Source organism: Orcinus orca, chromosome 10, assembly GCF_937001465.1.
Source record: "Orcinus orca chromosome 10, mOrcOrc1.1, whole genome shotgun sequence".
In the NCBI taxonomy this organism is placed as follows: domain Eukaryota; kingdom Metazoa; phylum Chordata; class Mammalia; order Artiodactyla; family Delphinidae; genus Orcinus; species Orcinus orca.
Genome location: NC_064568.1, coordinates 17,770,648 through 17,784,414, shown reverse-complemented (window position 1 = coordinate 17,784,414; position 13,767 = coordinate 17,770,648). Strand labels below are relative to the sequence as shown.

The 13,767-nt window shown below is 46.8% G+C and overlaps 1 protein-coding gene across 2 annotated transcripts in view; it reads left to right on the top strand.

The window, feature by feature from the left end:
* Nucleotides 1-13,767, top strand: part of PPP4R2 (protein phosphatase 4 regulatory subunit 2) — an 88,950-nt gene that overhangs the window by 23,333 nt on the left and 51,850 nt on the right. Inside the window, exon 1 of one of the 2 annotated variants that reach the window (XM_004268024.4) lies at nucleotides 13,013-13,272. The exons of the other annotated variant lie outside the window; for it this stretch is intronic. Within the exon in view, the coding sequence (XP_004268072.1) occupies nucleotides 13,239-13,272 (34 nt within the window). The 5' untranslated portion in view covers nucleotides 13,013-13,238. Of the gene's footprint in view, nucleotides 1-13,012; nucleotides 13,273-13,767 lie in introns of those variants that run through there. 2 annotated transcript variants of the gene reach the window in all.

Genomic DNA, 13,767 nt, shown 5'->3' with positions numbered 1-13,767 from the left:
GCAAGTGACAGCAAATACAACTCAAATTGATACAGAGGGAGAGAGGGAGAGAGAATGTATTGGCTCATGTAAGTGAAAAATTCAGAAATAGCTCTGGATTCAGAGGCTTAATTGATGTCAAGGGAAATGTGTTACTCTAACAATGCTTTTTTTCATTAATATTTTACTGAAAACCACACATCCTTCTAGGATTCCAGCCATAAAATTTTCATGTCATTTCAATAGAATCATTCCATCTTTGGAAAAGTACATCGTCTCTGAGTGCAGCCAAAAAATGGCATCGTCAACTTGGGTCAAAACATCAAGGGGACTTTCCTGGTGGTCCAGTGGGTAAGACTCCAGTCCCAGTGCAGAGCCCCAGGTTATACACCCGGTCGGGGAACTAAATCCCGCATGCGTGCTTCAACTAAGAGTTTGCATGTTGCAGCTAAGAAGTCTGCATGTCACCCGCATGCCACATCTAAAAAGATCCCGCATGCTGCAACGAAGATCTTGAGTGCTGCAACTAAGACCCGGTGCAGCCAAAATAAATAAAATAAATACATAAATAAATATTTTTAAAAATCAAGTTTAAAACTTGATAGCTATTTATCATGATTCCCCTGATATTCTGCTGTTCTTTGCATGTGCATGGTGATTTAGGAGAAAGTCAACATAAAATTAAGAGGTTGTGTTCAGTTGAGATGAAATTTAGATAAAGTCAAGAACTAATTAGGAAAATAGTTGGTGTATTACATGTTGAAATGTAAGCTTCTTAAGGTTGCTGTCTATTTAAATACCACCGTATGTGGCGTGTAATGGTTGACCAGCACAGCATGCCCTGCCTTATTTCCTTAACACGCATTATTTCCATGCATGCCAGCTTAGAATCTCATTTCCAGCCCCTGTGACTCTCTGCCTGAAGACTCTCCTTTTCCACTGCAGCCTGCTCTACTTGCCTATGGGCAGGCTGGAAGTGTTGGGAAATTAACACATCTGGAAGTAGCTCTCAACCCTTGACTGGCGGGAATTGGTGGATAAATACCCCAGCTCCTTTGCCTCTCAACTCTTAGCTGTCTGTTCTGGGGTTCCATCCCAGAATGCTACACTGGGAGCAAGCTCAGACTGCCTGCACTAGTAACTTCCTTGATAATGTATTCTTCACTGGCTTCCTTCTCTTCTCTGTCTCACTTCCCCACTCTTCTACCAGCCTTTCCTTGGATTTGGGACCCACTGTACTGAAATCTGTGTTTCATCATCTGCAACTGATAATTATTTTATATGAGTAAAGTAACTGAATTTCAATACTTATGATCTTATTTTACTTATTATGAGAATTCTTCTTCTTCCTTGTCCTCCTCCCTCTCCCCCAGCTTAGATCCCCAAATGCTTTGAATTCTATTATCCATTATTTTCCTTTTTAAGATATGCATTTTAAATGCATCGTATTTTAGACTAGGATTTTTGTTTTGTTTTTGCATTTATGACTTGTGTTTAGCTAGTCATTAATATTTTTCTACAACTTTGTTAGGGTATAATTGAAATGCAATAAAATACTTATATTTAAAAGGTACAACTTGATTGATTGTAACTTATGTATGCTCCCTTGAAACCATCTTCACAATCAAGATAACAAATAGTTCCATCACCCCTAATAGTCTTTTCATACCCCTTTCAATCCATCCGTTCCTCCACCCCTGTTCCCAGCTAACTGTTGATCTAATTCTTGTTACTATACATGAGTTTGCATGTTCTAGGATTTTACATAAAAGGAATCATGCATCATGTACTCTTTTTGCTTGGCTTTTTTCACTCAACATCATTGAGATTCATCCATATTATTGCATGTATCCATAGTTATTCCTTTTTATTTCATCCTCCTATTGATGGATTTTCTTGTCTCCAGTTTTTGGCTATTACAAGTAAAGCTGTTATGGACATTCTTGAACATGTCTTTCGACATATTTTTCCATTTCTGTTGGGTAAAATATAGGATTGAAATGTCTGAGCTCTATGGTAAATGTATGTTTAACTTTTCAAGAAACTGCTAAACTGTTTTCCAAGTTAGTTGTACCACTTACATTTTCACTAGCCGTTCCTGTTTCTCCACGTGCTTGCCAAGATTATGTGGACAATCTTTTTAATTTTCACCAGTCTAGTGAGTATGAAGTGGTATCTCATTGTGGTTTTCAGTTTCATTCTCCTAGTGACTAATGATGTTTAGCATCCTTTCATGTGTTTATTTGACACTCATATGTTTTCACTGGTAAAAAGTCTGTTCAAACCTTTTGTCCATTTTACATTTTTATTATTTATTTATTTATGTATGGCTGCGTTGGGTCTTTGTTGCTGTGCGTGGGCTTTCTCCAGTTGCCTTGAGCAGGGGCTACTCTTTGTTGCGGTGCGCGGGCTTCTCATTGTAGTGGCTTCTCTTGTTGTGGAGCACGGGCTCTAGGCACGTGGGCTTCAGTAGTTGTGGCACACGGGCTTAGTTGCTCTGTGGCATGTGGGATCTTCCCGGACCAAGGATCGAACCCGTGTCCCCTGCATTGGCAGGCGGATTCTTAACCACTGAGCCAGGGAAGCCCCCAAAGCTGTGTGTTTCATACCACAATCAATTTAAAAAGTTACAGCCAGCTTTAAAAAAAAGTAGAATAGCAGCGTGCATGTTAAGGTAAGTATTATTTTATAAAATCGTATGTTAATTTTATGTAATATATCAGTATATGTTTATTGGGTTGCAATATAAAATGAATTTTTTCTACTGGTTTTGGTCAAAAAAGTTTTCATGCTCTTATGTTAGAGATATGTGCAAAGTGTCAGGCAATCCAATGAAAGGAGCAACAAATGTCTAGCAGAGAGATGAGGAACACTCCACACAGAAGGGATAACATTTGAGCAGGGTCTAAAGGGAATGCTTGGGGGAAGGGCATTACAAGGAGAAGGAACAGCATGTGCAAAGGCCAGCAAGTGCACAGTCATGACGAGTTCTAGCAATGATGAGAACTTTTCTGTGCCAAGAGCAAAGAATGCTAGGGGTTGGCCTAGTGCAGAGAGTGGGTGGGCCAAGATGAGGCCAGAGAGTCTGGGAGATATTAGGAAGAACACTTATGGAATACTAGCAAGATTAGCTTTAGTCCCTGGGCCTGTGTTTCTCAAAGTGTGGTCCCAGGGATCACCTTTATTAGACTCACCCTGGACCGTGGTTCTTAAAACATGGTCCCTGGACCAGTAGCATCAATATTACTTGGGAACTTGTTAGAAATGAAGATTCGGGGGGGGGGGGGCTTCCTTGGTGCGCAGTGGTTAAGAATTCACCTGCCAATGCAGGGGACATGGGTTTGATCCCTGGTCCAGGAAGAGCCCGCGTGCCACGGTGCAACGAAGCCCACGTGCCACAACTACTGAGCCTGCGCTCTAGGGCCCACATGCTGCAACTACTGAGCCCACATGCTGCAACTACTGAAGCCTGCGTGCCTAGAGCCCATGCTCTGCAACAAGAGAAGCCACCGCAATGAGAAGCCCGCGCACCGCAATGAAGAGTAGCCCGCGCTCACTGCAGCTAGAGAAAGCCCACATGCAGCACCGAAGACCCAACGCAGACAAAAATAAAAATTAAACAAACAGGGCTTCCCTGGTGGTGCAGTGGTTGAGAATCTGCCTGCCAGTGCAAGGGACACGGGTTCGAGCCCTGGTCTGGGAAGATCCCACATGCCGCGGAGCAACTGGGCCCGTGAGCCACAACTACTGAGCCTGCGTGTCTGGAGCCTGTGCTCCGCAATGGGAGAGGCCCGTGCACCGCGATGAAGAGTGGCCCCTGCTTACAACTAGAGAAAGCCCTCGCACAGAAACGAAGACCCCACACAGCCCAAAATAAATAAATAAATTTATATTAAAAAAAATTAAACAAAGAAGTGTCAAAGATTCTGGGGCTCCACCCCAGGCCTACTGAATCAGAAACTTTAGAAGTGGGGCCCAGTAATCTGTGTTTTCATAAGCCTTCCAGGTAGTTTTGATGCAGACTGATTTGAGAACCACTGACCTGGGAGTTTGATGAAATGGATATTTCTGGCTCCTACCTCCAGCCTACTAAGTCAGGATCTCTGGGGTAAGGGCCTAGAATGCCCATTTTTATCAAGCTCCCCGAGTAATGCTAACTCACTCCAAACCATGAGAATGACAGTCTAGGTGGTGTGTCATCAGTAATAGATTTTAGGATGCTAGAGGAGATGACAGGAACTGGAAATCCCTGAAAGAAGAGAAGGCACTGGGCACTCCTAGAAAGGAAGATGAGACAAGAAACTATGGTGATTTTGACAAACACACATTGGAGCATGCCATTTCCTTGCTTAAAACATCCTACTTTTTATCACCCTAAAGATGAGAACCAGTCTCGTTAACATGGCTTAGAAGGAATCACAGTTTCCAGCTTCCGGCTTCCTTATCCTTGCTCTGCTCTCCCTCACCCACCATCCTCCCACCCTCCTCCAGTTTCCCTGAACACATCTTTCCCCCTGCTGTCTGAAGCCTCTGCATCTTTAATTTCCTCAGCTCTTTCCCAACATGAATCATTTTCAAGTCTCAACCCAAACATCACCTTTTCAGAGAGATCTCCCCTGACCACCCCACCCGAAGCGGCTTCCCCCACATGGCTTTCATACCATATTATCCTGTATATTTCCTTCTTCTTTTTTTTTTTTTTTTTTGCGGTACGTGGGCCTCTCACTGTTGTGGCCTCTCCCGTTGCGGAGCACAGGCTCCGGACGCGCAGGCTCAGCGGCCATGGCTCACGGGCCCAGCCGCTCCGCAGCATGCGGGATCCTCCCGGACCGGGGCACGAACCCGCGTCCCCCGCATCGGCAGGCGGACTCCCAACCACTGCGCCACCAGGGAAGCCCTATTTCCTTCTTAGAACTTGCTACAATCTATAAATCCTGGGCCATTACTTAGTTGTCTACTTCCTTTACGTTTCTCTGTCCCACTAGACTGTAAGATCCAGGAGACTGTGCCTTACTCACCACAGTCTCCACAGACCAGCGTCTGGCATAAAATACACACTCTCAGAATTTCCTGGGCTCAGCTTTATGTTCTAAGTCTGCGACTTTGCTGATCGAGGCTGACTCCTTCCCCGCTTTCCTACTCCACACTTCTGGGTGGTGACACTAACAAAATCTACATATAGTTAGGCCATTGCAGAAGTGGCATAGCTTGTGACAACCCAGAAGATAGATCCCATCAATGTGATTTGTGGTTGTCTGGAAAGTCTTTAGGGACTGAGTTGGAATAAAAGATGAAATTACACTCTTGGCAGAAAAAAAAAAAAGGAAAAAATATTCCAACTAACAGATACATCTTGGAAACAAAAAACAACACAGAGGAATTATTTTTCATACTCATCAGATTGACAAAAATTAGTGAGTCCACAAGTGGGTGTACAGTGACATACTTTCGGAAGGTGACAGCTCTGTTTGAGGAAGTTCATAGGCACTGCTGATTAAAAACGTGCCTCTCCAACAATTAGTGTCCTGGAGAAATGGTCATGAGGAGGCTTGCAGTAGCACAGGTAATAATAACAGCATAAAAATGCAATAAAAGATTTGCCAAGTCCTGTGCTTCCCTGGTGGTGCAGTGGTGAAGAATCCGCCTGCCAATGCGGGGGACACAGGTTCGAGCCCTGGTCTGGGAAGATCCCACCTGCCGCGGAGCAACTAAGCTCGTGTGCCACAACTACAGAGGCTGCGCTCTAGAGCCCGCGAGCCACAACTACTGAGCCTGTGTGCCACAACTACTGAAGCCCACGTGCCTAGAGCCCGTGCTCCGCAACAAGAGAAGCCACCGCCATGAGAAGCCTGCGCACCACAACAGAGTAGCCCCCGCTCGCTGGAACTAGAGAAAAACTGGCGCGCAGCAATGAAGACCCAACGCAGTTAAAAAAAAAAAAAAATTTGCCAAGTCCTACCCCAGGATCTCTTTTAATCCTCAGTCTTTTATGAGGTGAATACTGTCTATTTTATAAAGGAGGACACTGAGATTTGAATTATCCAAGGCCTGGTTTTTAATAGAGAAAAACTGGAGTAGTTGTATGTGTGATTCATAGACGACTGGTTGAATAACAATACTCCATCTATACTTCAAAGTACTACACAAAATAAGATTTTAATTAGTATATCTAAAATAAAACAGAAAGATCCCAAGACATATTGTTAAGTAAAAAACCAAAACTCAAACTGCAGAAGAATGCGTTACCTTTTGAGATAAATTTAAGCCAAGAAGAACTACTTCAATAAATGTTTATGCACCAAATATTTATTTATTTATTTATTTATTATTTTATTTTTTTTTGCGGTACGCGGGCCTCTCACTGTTGTGGCCTCTCCCATTGCGGAGCACAGGCTCCGGACGCGCAGGCTCAGCGGCCATGGCCCACAGGCCCAGCCGCTCTGCGGCATGTGGGATCTTCCCAGACCGGGGCACGAACCCGTGTCCCCTGCATTGGCAGACGGACTCTCAACCACTGCGCCACCAGGGAAGCTCTGCACCAAATGTTTATTGAGCCCCTGTGGTGTTACAGACACTGCACAAAGCTTCAAGACACTTGGGACAAACCAGGGAACAAAAGAGTTTTCTGTCCTCAGGGTGTTTATGTTCTAGTGATGCAGAGACATGCAATAAACAAAATTTTAAAAGGAAATTACATAATATGAGATGAGAAGGGCTAGGAGCAAAAGAAATAGAGCGGGGGCTGGGGAGAGAGGAGCTGGTTGAAGGGTGCAGGGGAAGATGGAGGGCGCCATGGCACTTCGTGTGGCCTGAGTAGGCCTCTGTTGAGAAGGTGGTACTCAAGGGGAGGAGAGGGTCACGTGGATATCCCAGGGAAGAGGGATCCAGGCAGAAGGAAGAGCTAGGGCACCATCCTAAGTGGGGAGTGTACTCGCAGGTGAAAAGTACATCATGGAGGTCACAGAGGCCCGAGTGCTTGAAGAAGGGCTGGGGGCAGGGGACGAGGTTGGGGGAGGGAGGGGCAGACTGTGCATAGAGGTCCCAGGGCAAGGACTGTGGCTTTTCCTCTGAGTGGAATGAGGGGATTGGCGCATGATCGGATCCTCTTATTAAGAACCCTGGCTGCTGTGTTGAAAATAAATTGTAGGAAGGCGAGGACAGAAGGCAGGAGAACATTTGGAGGCTGTTGTAATACTGCAGGTGAGACACGTAAACACCTAAGAAACATCTGGAAAGATTTACCACAAACTCATAATGCTGCATCTAGCTGTGGTGGGTATTGGGTGAGGGAGAGCATCTTAAGGGATGTTTGCTTGCCCTGTAGTCTTTGAATTGCTTTATAAAACATTCTTTATCAGTTATTTGAAAAGTTTAAAATTACTATTATTATCATTATAAATACTAATAATATTTACCCTTCCTTCTGGAATAATTCAGTCTCAAACCAGTTAAGTGTGGCCAAGAAAAGTAGGAATTTGCAAGGGGGTGGGGGGAAGTAGCCTGGTGCAGGGTGTCAGAGCCCAAGACAGGTGAGAAAGGCCACTGTTAAAGGAACTGGTGATAGGTCGCTTGCATAACAGGGAGATTGATAGAATAAAAGAATATATTGAGGAGAATGGCAACACACACAAGGTTCAATGTTGGAGAGTTATGTATATGGAAAGGGAGAAAACTAGAATGAATCCTCCTGTGTTGGATTGGAATTGGAAGCTGAGAACTCATAGTTTTCACTATCTATCTGTGTATAGATAGACAGACAGATAGATAGATAGATGGATATAGCTAGATATAGAAATAAATATATATGTGGAGGGCCTAGAAGCAATGACATCCCAATGGTCATGGACACCCTAGCAGCCTCATCTAGGTTTCTAAATAGCATTCTCCACGAAAAGGAATTGGGGCTTCTTGGAGAAATGGCTAATTCCAGGGCCGGGGAAGGAAGATGCAAGATGAGCCTGGAATACCTTTTTGTACCCGACAATAAAGAAGTGTTCCAAGACTGATGGGGACATGTCAAAAGGATGCAGAAGCCAGCTTGAAGAAGGTCCCACTGGCCAAGTATAGGACAATTTAGGTATCAAAATAAATAATGATAGCAATGAATCATAACCCATTGAATAAAATAGGAATCAGTGAGTCTAAATTATTATAAATAAAACATGAATCAATGACAGGAGATGACACTTTCCTTTTGGTAGGATGCCAACTAATAAATGTAAAAGGAACGATGGAATTAGAAAACCACCATTTGGCAACCATCATAGTCATAATTAATTCAGCCAAGAAACGTCAATGGAGGCGAGAACTCAGGAGTGAACATTTGATGAGAAATGGGATATTTATAAAGTTTCAAAGGACCTTCCCACAAAAATCGTTTAATTACTATAGTGGGCTGAATGGTAGCCCCAAAATGATTATGTCTGCATTCTAATCTCTGGAACCTGTGACCGTTATCTTCCTGGGAAAAAGAGTGTTTGTACATGTAATTTAAGAATCTTGAGCTGAGGAGATCAGCCTGGATAACCAGACGGGCTCTTAATCCAATAACTAGTGTCCTTTTAAGAGTAAGGTCAAGGGAGAAGTGATAGACAGAAGAGGCAACGTGATCACAGGGGCAGAGATGGGAGGGATGCATGCAGCCACACGTCAAGGAATGCCGACAGTCAGCAGGAGCTGGGACAGGGAAAGAACAGACTCTTCCCTAGACCCTCCAGAGGGAATGTGGGCTGCCTTACATCCTGATCTCAGACTCCTGGCCTCCAGAACGGAGAGTCCCTGATCCTGTGGCGTGCCCTTCCCTCCTCATAAGTTCCCATTTCGTTCACACAGTTTGAAGTGCACCCCCATTACTGCAGTCAGACTTCATGCAGGCATCCACCCAGGCAGTACTAACTACTGTCTGCCAGCCTCCTCCCTTAACACTGGTCTTCAGCCCAGAGTGGCTGCCAGTGGCCACCACACCGTCGTGGTACCACAGAACACAACCCTGGGTCTTTCGGAGCACACCCTTTGTTGCCCTTATTTCCAATAAAGAAACAGTTAGCTTTTGAAAGTCTCTGGAAAAAAGTGAACCTTGCGGATAGGTGAAGCTATTCTCTTATTTGTTTAGAAACCTGGATTCACTCTAATTTGTCCACCTTCCAACCTCAGCTTCATCCTGGCACTCGTTGCGATATACAAATAAGGACTAGAAAGCATGGATAAAAGGCCATGAGAATCAAAGAGCCTCCAAGTCTTTCTATTCGTATTTTAACACAGCCTGTTCTGTGCCCTTCAGCCCTTGTAGACGGTGTGTGGATTTTTCTAGACTTTTCCTCAATCTCCCATTCTTGTCCCTCCCCACAGGCTCATCTCAGAGGGATGGCCCAACTCCAGTCTTTCTCCCTGGGGTTATTTGAAGATCCTTGCACATTTTTTTCGGACACAGTCCCAGCTGTTTTCTCTTTCCCGTTCTCCTGTCTCTACCTTCTACCTTCTCCTCTGTGTCATCAGGCTTTTCCCCTCTTGTGTACCCTCAGAGGAACGGGCCAGTCTTCTTGCATGTTTGCATTTAAGGGACATCTCTTCTATTACACCCTGACTCTGCGGGGGAACAGATTCCAAGCACGCGTTCTCTGCAGTACCTAGGAGGCCCTCACGGACAGCTTGCCTGGTTAATACCGTTCCCTCTGCCTTGGAAGCCTCTTCTCTTTTGGTGCAAATCCTTTCCAGTCTTTAAGTGAGGCCCTTCCAAATAGTAAAACTTCTATCTCTGCCTGAAAGAGATGTCGCAGGCCTCTGACCACCTGATTTGCATACTTGCCTTCTACTTTGCATCAGAGTCTATAATTATGTTTTTTTCTCTTCTGGTCATTTGCAAACTTCTTGAGGACAAGAAAGAGTCTGGGCCTCTGAAACCAGTCTGGCTTTGAATCATGGGTCAGTCCCTTGCCTGTGTAGTTGTGTGACCTTGGACACGTTAGTTCACTTCTTTATACCTTAGTTTGCTCTTATGTTAAGTGGCGATAATAATATCACGTATAGGGGGACTTCCCTGGTGGCGCAGTGGTTAAGAATCCGCCTGCCAATGCAGGGGACATGGGTTTGAGCCCTGGTGCCACAACTACTGAAGCCCACACGCCTAGAGCCCGTGCTCCGCAAGAAGAGAAGCCACCGCCCCGAGGAGCCCGTGCTCCACAACGAAGAGTAGCCCCTGCTCTCGCCGCAACTAGAAAAAGGAGAAAGCCTGCGTGCAGCAAGGAAGAGCCAATGTAGCCAAAAATAAATAAATAAATATTTTTTAAAATAGATCACTTATAGGATTTTTGCAAGGATTAAATTAAATACTTTTATACAGCGCTTAGAAGAATGCTAGACACATAGAGAATACTTAATATTAGCTGTTACTATTAATATTCTCCTTTGTGCATTGTTTATCTAGTGCTGTGTAACAAATTACCTCAGAATTTAGAAGCTGAGAACAATTATAAACATTTGTCATCTTTCTTAGTTTCTGTGGGTCAGGACTTGAGGTGCAGCTTAGATGGGTGGTTCTGACTTGGGATCCCTTATAAGGTTGCAGTCCAGATGCCAGCTGGGGCTGCAGTCATCGGAAGGATTTCCTGGGACTGGAGGACCCACGTTAAAGCCATCAATCCTTTCCATTTGGGCGTTTTCACAGGGCTGCTCTGATGTTCTTGTGACATGGCAGCTGGCTTCCTCTAGAAAGAGCAATCCAAGTGCCCAGAGCAGAAGCCTCAGCACCTTTTATGACCTAGCTTCAGAAGTCAAGTACCATCCCTTCCGCCACGCTATTGTTCACACGGACCCGCTCTCCCTGATTCACCTGGGAGAAGACTACACTGGGGCATGAACCCCAGGAGGCTAGGATCTTCAGGGTCATTCGTGGAGGCTGGACGTCACATTTTATTCTGTTTTGCTCTAAGGGAGTTAGTACCAATAGGAGGCTCTAGCAATCGCAGACATTGGGAAGCATGCTGGCTAGAGAAAAATTCCAAGGAAGAAGGAAGAAATGAACCAAAGAAAATATTTCTTCAGCGTCATCCCTTGCTTCTTCTGCCCTTGCACTCTCACCTTAAGCCAGACTGAACCTACCTGGCTCTTCTGTCTCATTTCAGCGCCCGTGCACCTAGTTTTTCTCTTTGAAAGCGTCTCCTCTCCACTTCACTTGGCTTCCTTCCTCTCAGAATTCAGCTCTCAAGCTTAAACGCTTCTACTTCCTCTAGGGAAACTTTCCCTGATTCCCTTCGGCTGACACTGCTGTGTGTACTTTGTCTCCTTCCATGGACCTTATCCAGTTTTTGGAAGTTGAGGCATCTCCAAGTGAGGAGAACAGCTGATGAAAAGGGACAGAGCAAGGTGGGAGAAATTAGCATGGTACGGTCTCTAACAGAAAGTTCCAGAAGAACTTTTGGCGATCATGGAACCTTCTCTCAGTGCAAAAGTCACTAGCCACATGGGCCTATTGAACACATGTAATGTGGCTAGTGTGACTGAGGAACTGAATTTCATTGACAAACTCAGGAACTGAATTTTAAATTTTATTTAATTTTAATTAATTTAAATTTAAATACCCATACATGGCTAGTGGCAACTGTATTGTCCTGCACAGGCCATACAGGAAGACACCTGCTTAAACAGAGTACTGGCTGGCAGAGAGAGTGGCGGCTAAGCTTTGCTGTGTAGAGGGTAGGCTCCTTCAGACTGGAAGGGACCATAATAAACTAAATCCAGGGCATTGAAAGTGTTGGCCCACTGTGATGATGCCACCCTAATACATCCCCTGCAAGGCTATTTGTAACTGAGCTGGATGCTTAGAACAGTGAAAGGGTCTCAAGATACTAGGGACTGGTTCTCTGATGGCAAAATCCAGAAAAGTATTTTTTTGCGGGGGGGGGGGTTTGCCTACATCTGCCACCCAGGTTCAGGGTCAGAGCCACTATCTTTTAAGAGGGTCAACACTTGTGATGGCTGTGTCCAAATTTGCACCTTCTAACACCAGTCAAGAAATAGCTTTCTGTCCTCCCTTCCTCCCTCTCTCCCTTCCTTCCTTTCACAGATTTGTGTTAGGCTTTGAGAAGAGAAGGTGGAACAGTGCAGTATCTTTTTCTTGAAAAGCTCACAGACATGAGAGGATAATAAAAATGTCCACACACTAGCTAGTTGCCAGATGTTCTGGGTTCTGCAGCCAGACTAGCTCTCCGTGCCTCAGCTATCCCATTTGTAAAATGTCAGGGCGGGAGAGTACTTCTGAGGTCTCTGCCCTCTGTAACTTCCTGGGTGCTTATGTAATGTAATCAAAATCATAATGATAATAAAAACAGTAGCCACATTAAGTGCTTAAGTTCCAGGCACCCTGTGCGCTCAGTGCTTCATCATCGCCGTTTCACTCAAGTCTCAGGGCTGTTTTACAAACTTCCATTTTGCGGATGAGGTAACTGAGGCTACCGGAGTTTAAGTACGTCAGACAGGGAGTAAACAGTTGAGTTGGGCTCTAAATCCAGCTGGTTCCATTGCCTAAGCTTTTCATCCCTTTGCTGTGTGCCTTGCTTCTCTTCAAGGGTGGGTCATCGACGAGCTTTGGATTAAGGCAAGGAGGTATTTTTGCTACGATTACTAGTAATACCGAGTGCTTTTAAAATGCGTACTCTGACCACTAAGTGTACACACGCTCACCTGATTTTCGCAGCCACCTTATAGGGTGGTCCATACTAGTGCTTTCACCGTACAGATGGGGAAAGTGAGGCTCAGAGAGGCTCAGTAAATTGCTCAAGGTCACACAGCTAGCAAATGGCAGGGACTCACATCCAGGGGGTCTGCGTCCCACCCCCCTGCCTAGACCACTCCGTCTTCAGGTCCGCGCAGGTAGCTAGGGCCATCCCGGGGGAGAGGCGGGGCTCCCGCCCCTGCCGGGTCTGCGGGGGACTGCCAGGGGCCACACGCCTCACCGCGCACGCGCTCTCGGGTTCCGGGTCTGGGCGCGCCGCGGGCGCGAGGACGGCGGCGGGGAGCGTGCGCGCGATGACGTGCCGGGCGCCATGTTGGAGGGCTGGTGGTAGCGGCTCGGGGAGGTGCTCGCTCTCTCGGTCTCGCTCTCTCGCTCGCTTCCCCCGGCTCCCTTCGGTGCCCCCCCCGGTCGCCTGCGTGCCGGAGTGTGTGCAAGGGAGGGGGAGGGCGTCGGGGGGGTGGGGGGAGGCCTTCCAGTCCCCGGGAGATCCGCGGAAGGAGGCGGAGGCTGCGAGGGGCTCCGTGAAGCCATGGACGTCGAGAGGCTGCAGGAGGCGCTGAAAGGTGGGGGTAGCTGCCCCCTCTCCCTTCCTTCTCACCCTCAGTGGTCCTATCTCCCTTCGGGGCAAGTGGTTCCGCGGGGCCGGGCCGGGCTAGGGGGGGAGGGTGCGCTTCCCCGGCTCCCATCCCCCTCCCGCTTCCCCGGGGGCGGGGAGCCCCGTGGGCAGCTCCCTCCCGCCCTGCTCTGGGCTTTGTGTCGGCCGCCGGCGTCTGGGCTGGGGGAGGGGAGCCGGGAAGCTCTCGCGGGGGCCCCGGCCCCTCTCCCACTCCCGGGGCACGGGTCTTGGGCCCGCAGCGCCTTCCCAGGCTGGCTTCGTTCTCCATCAGGCCCCCGCACGCCGGGCCACGGCGGGGAGAAGAAAAGTGAAAGGTTTGGGGGGGGGAGAGGGGGCGGCAAAGCAACTTTCAAGTGTCTCAAGGAGCCTTTTTCAGGGCTTCTGAAGTCATCTTTCCACGCGCCCTCATTCTCAGGTGGTCGCCTTCCCGGCTCTGAATTGC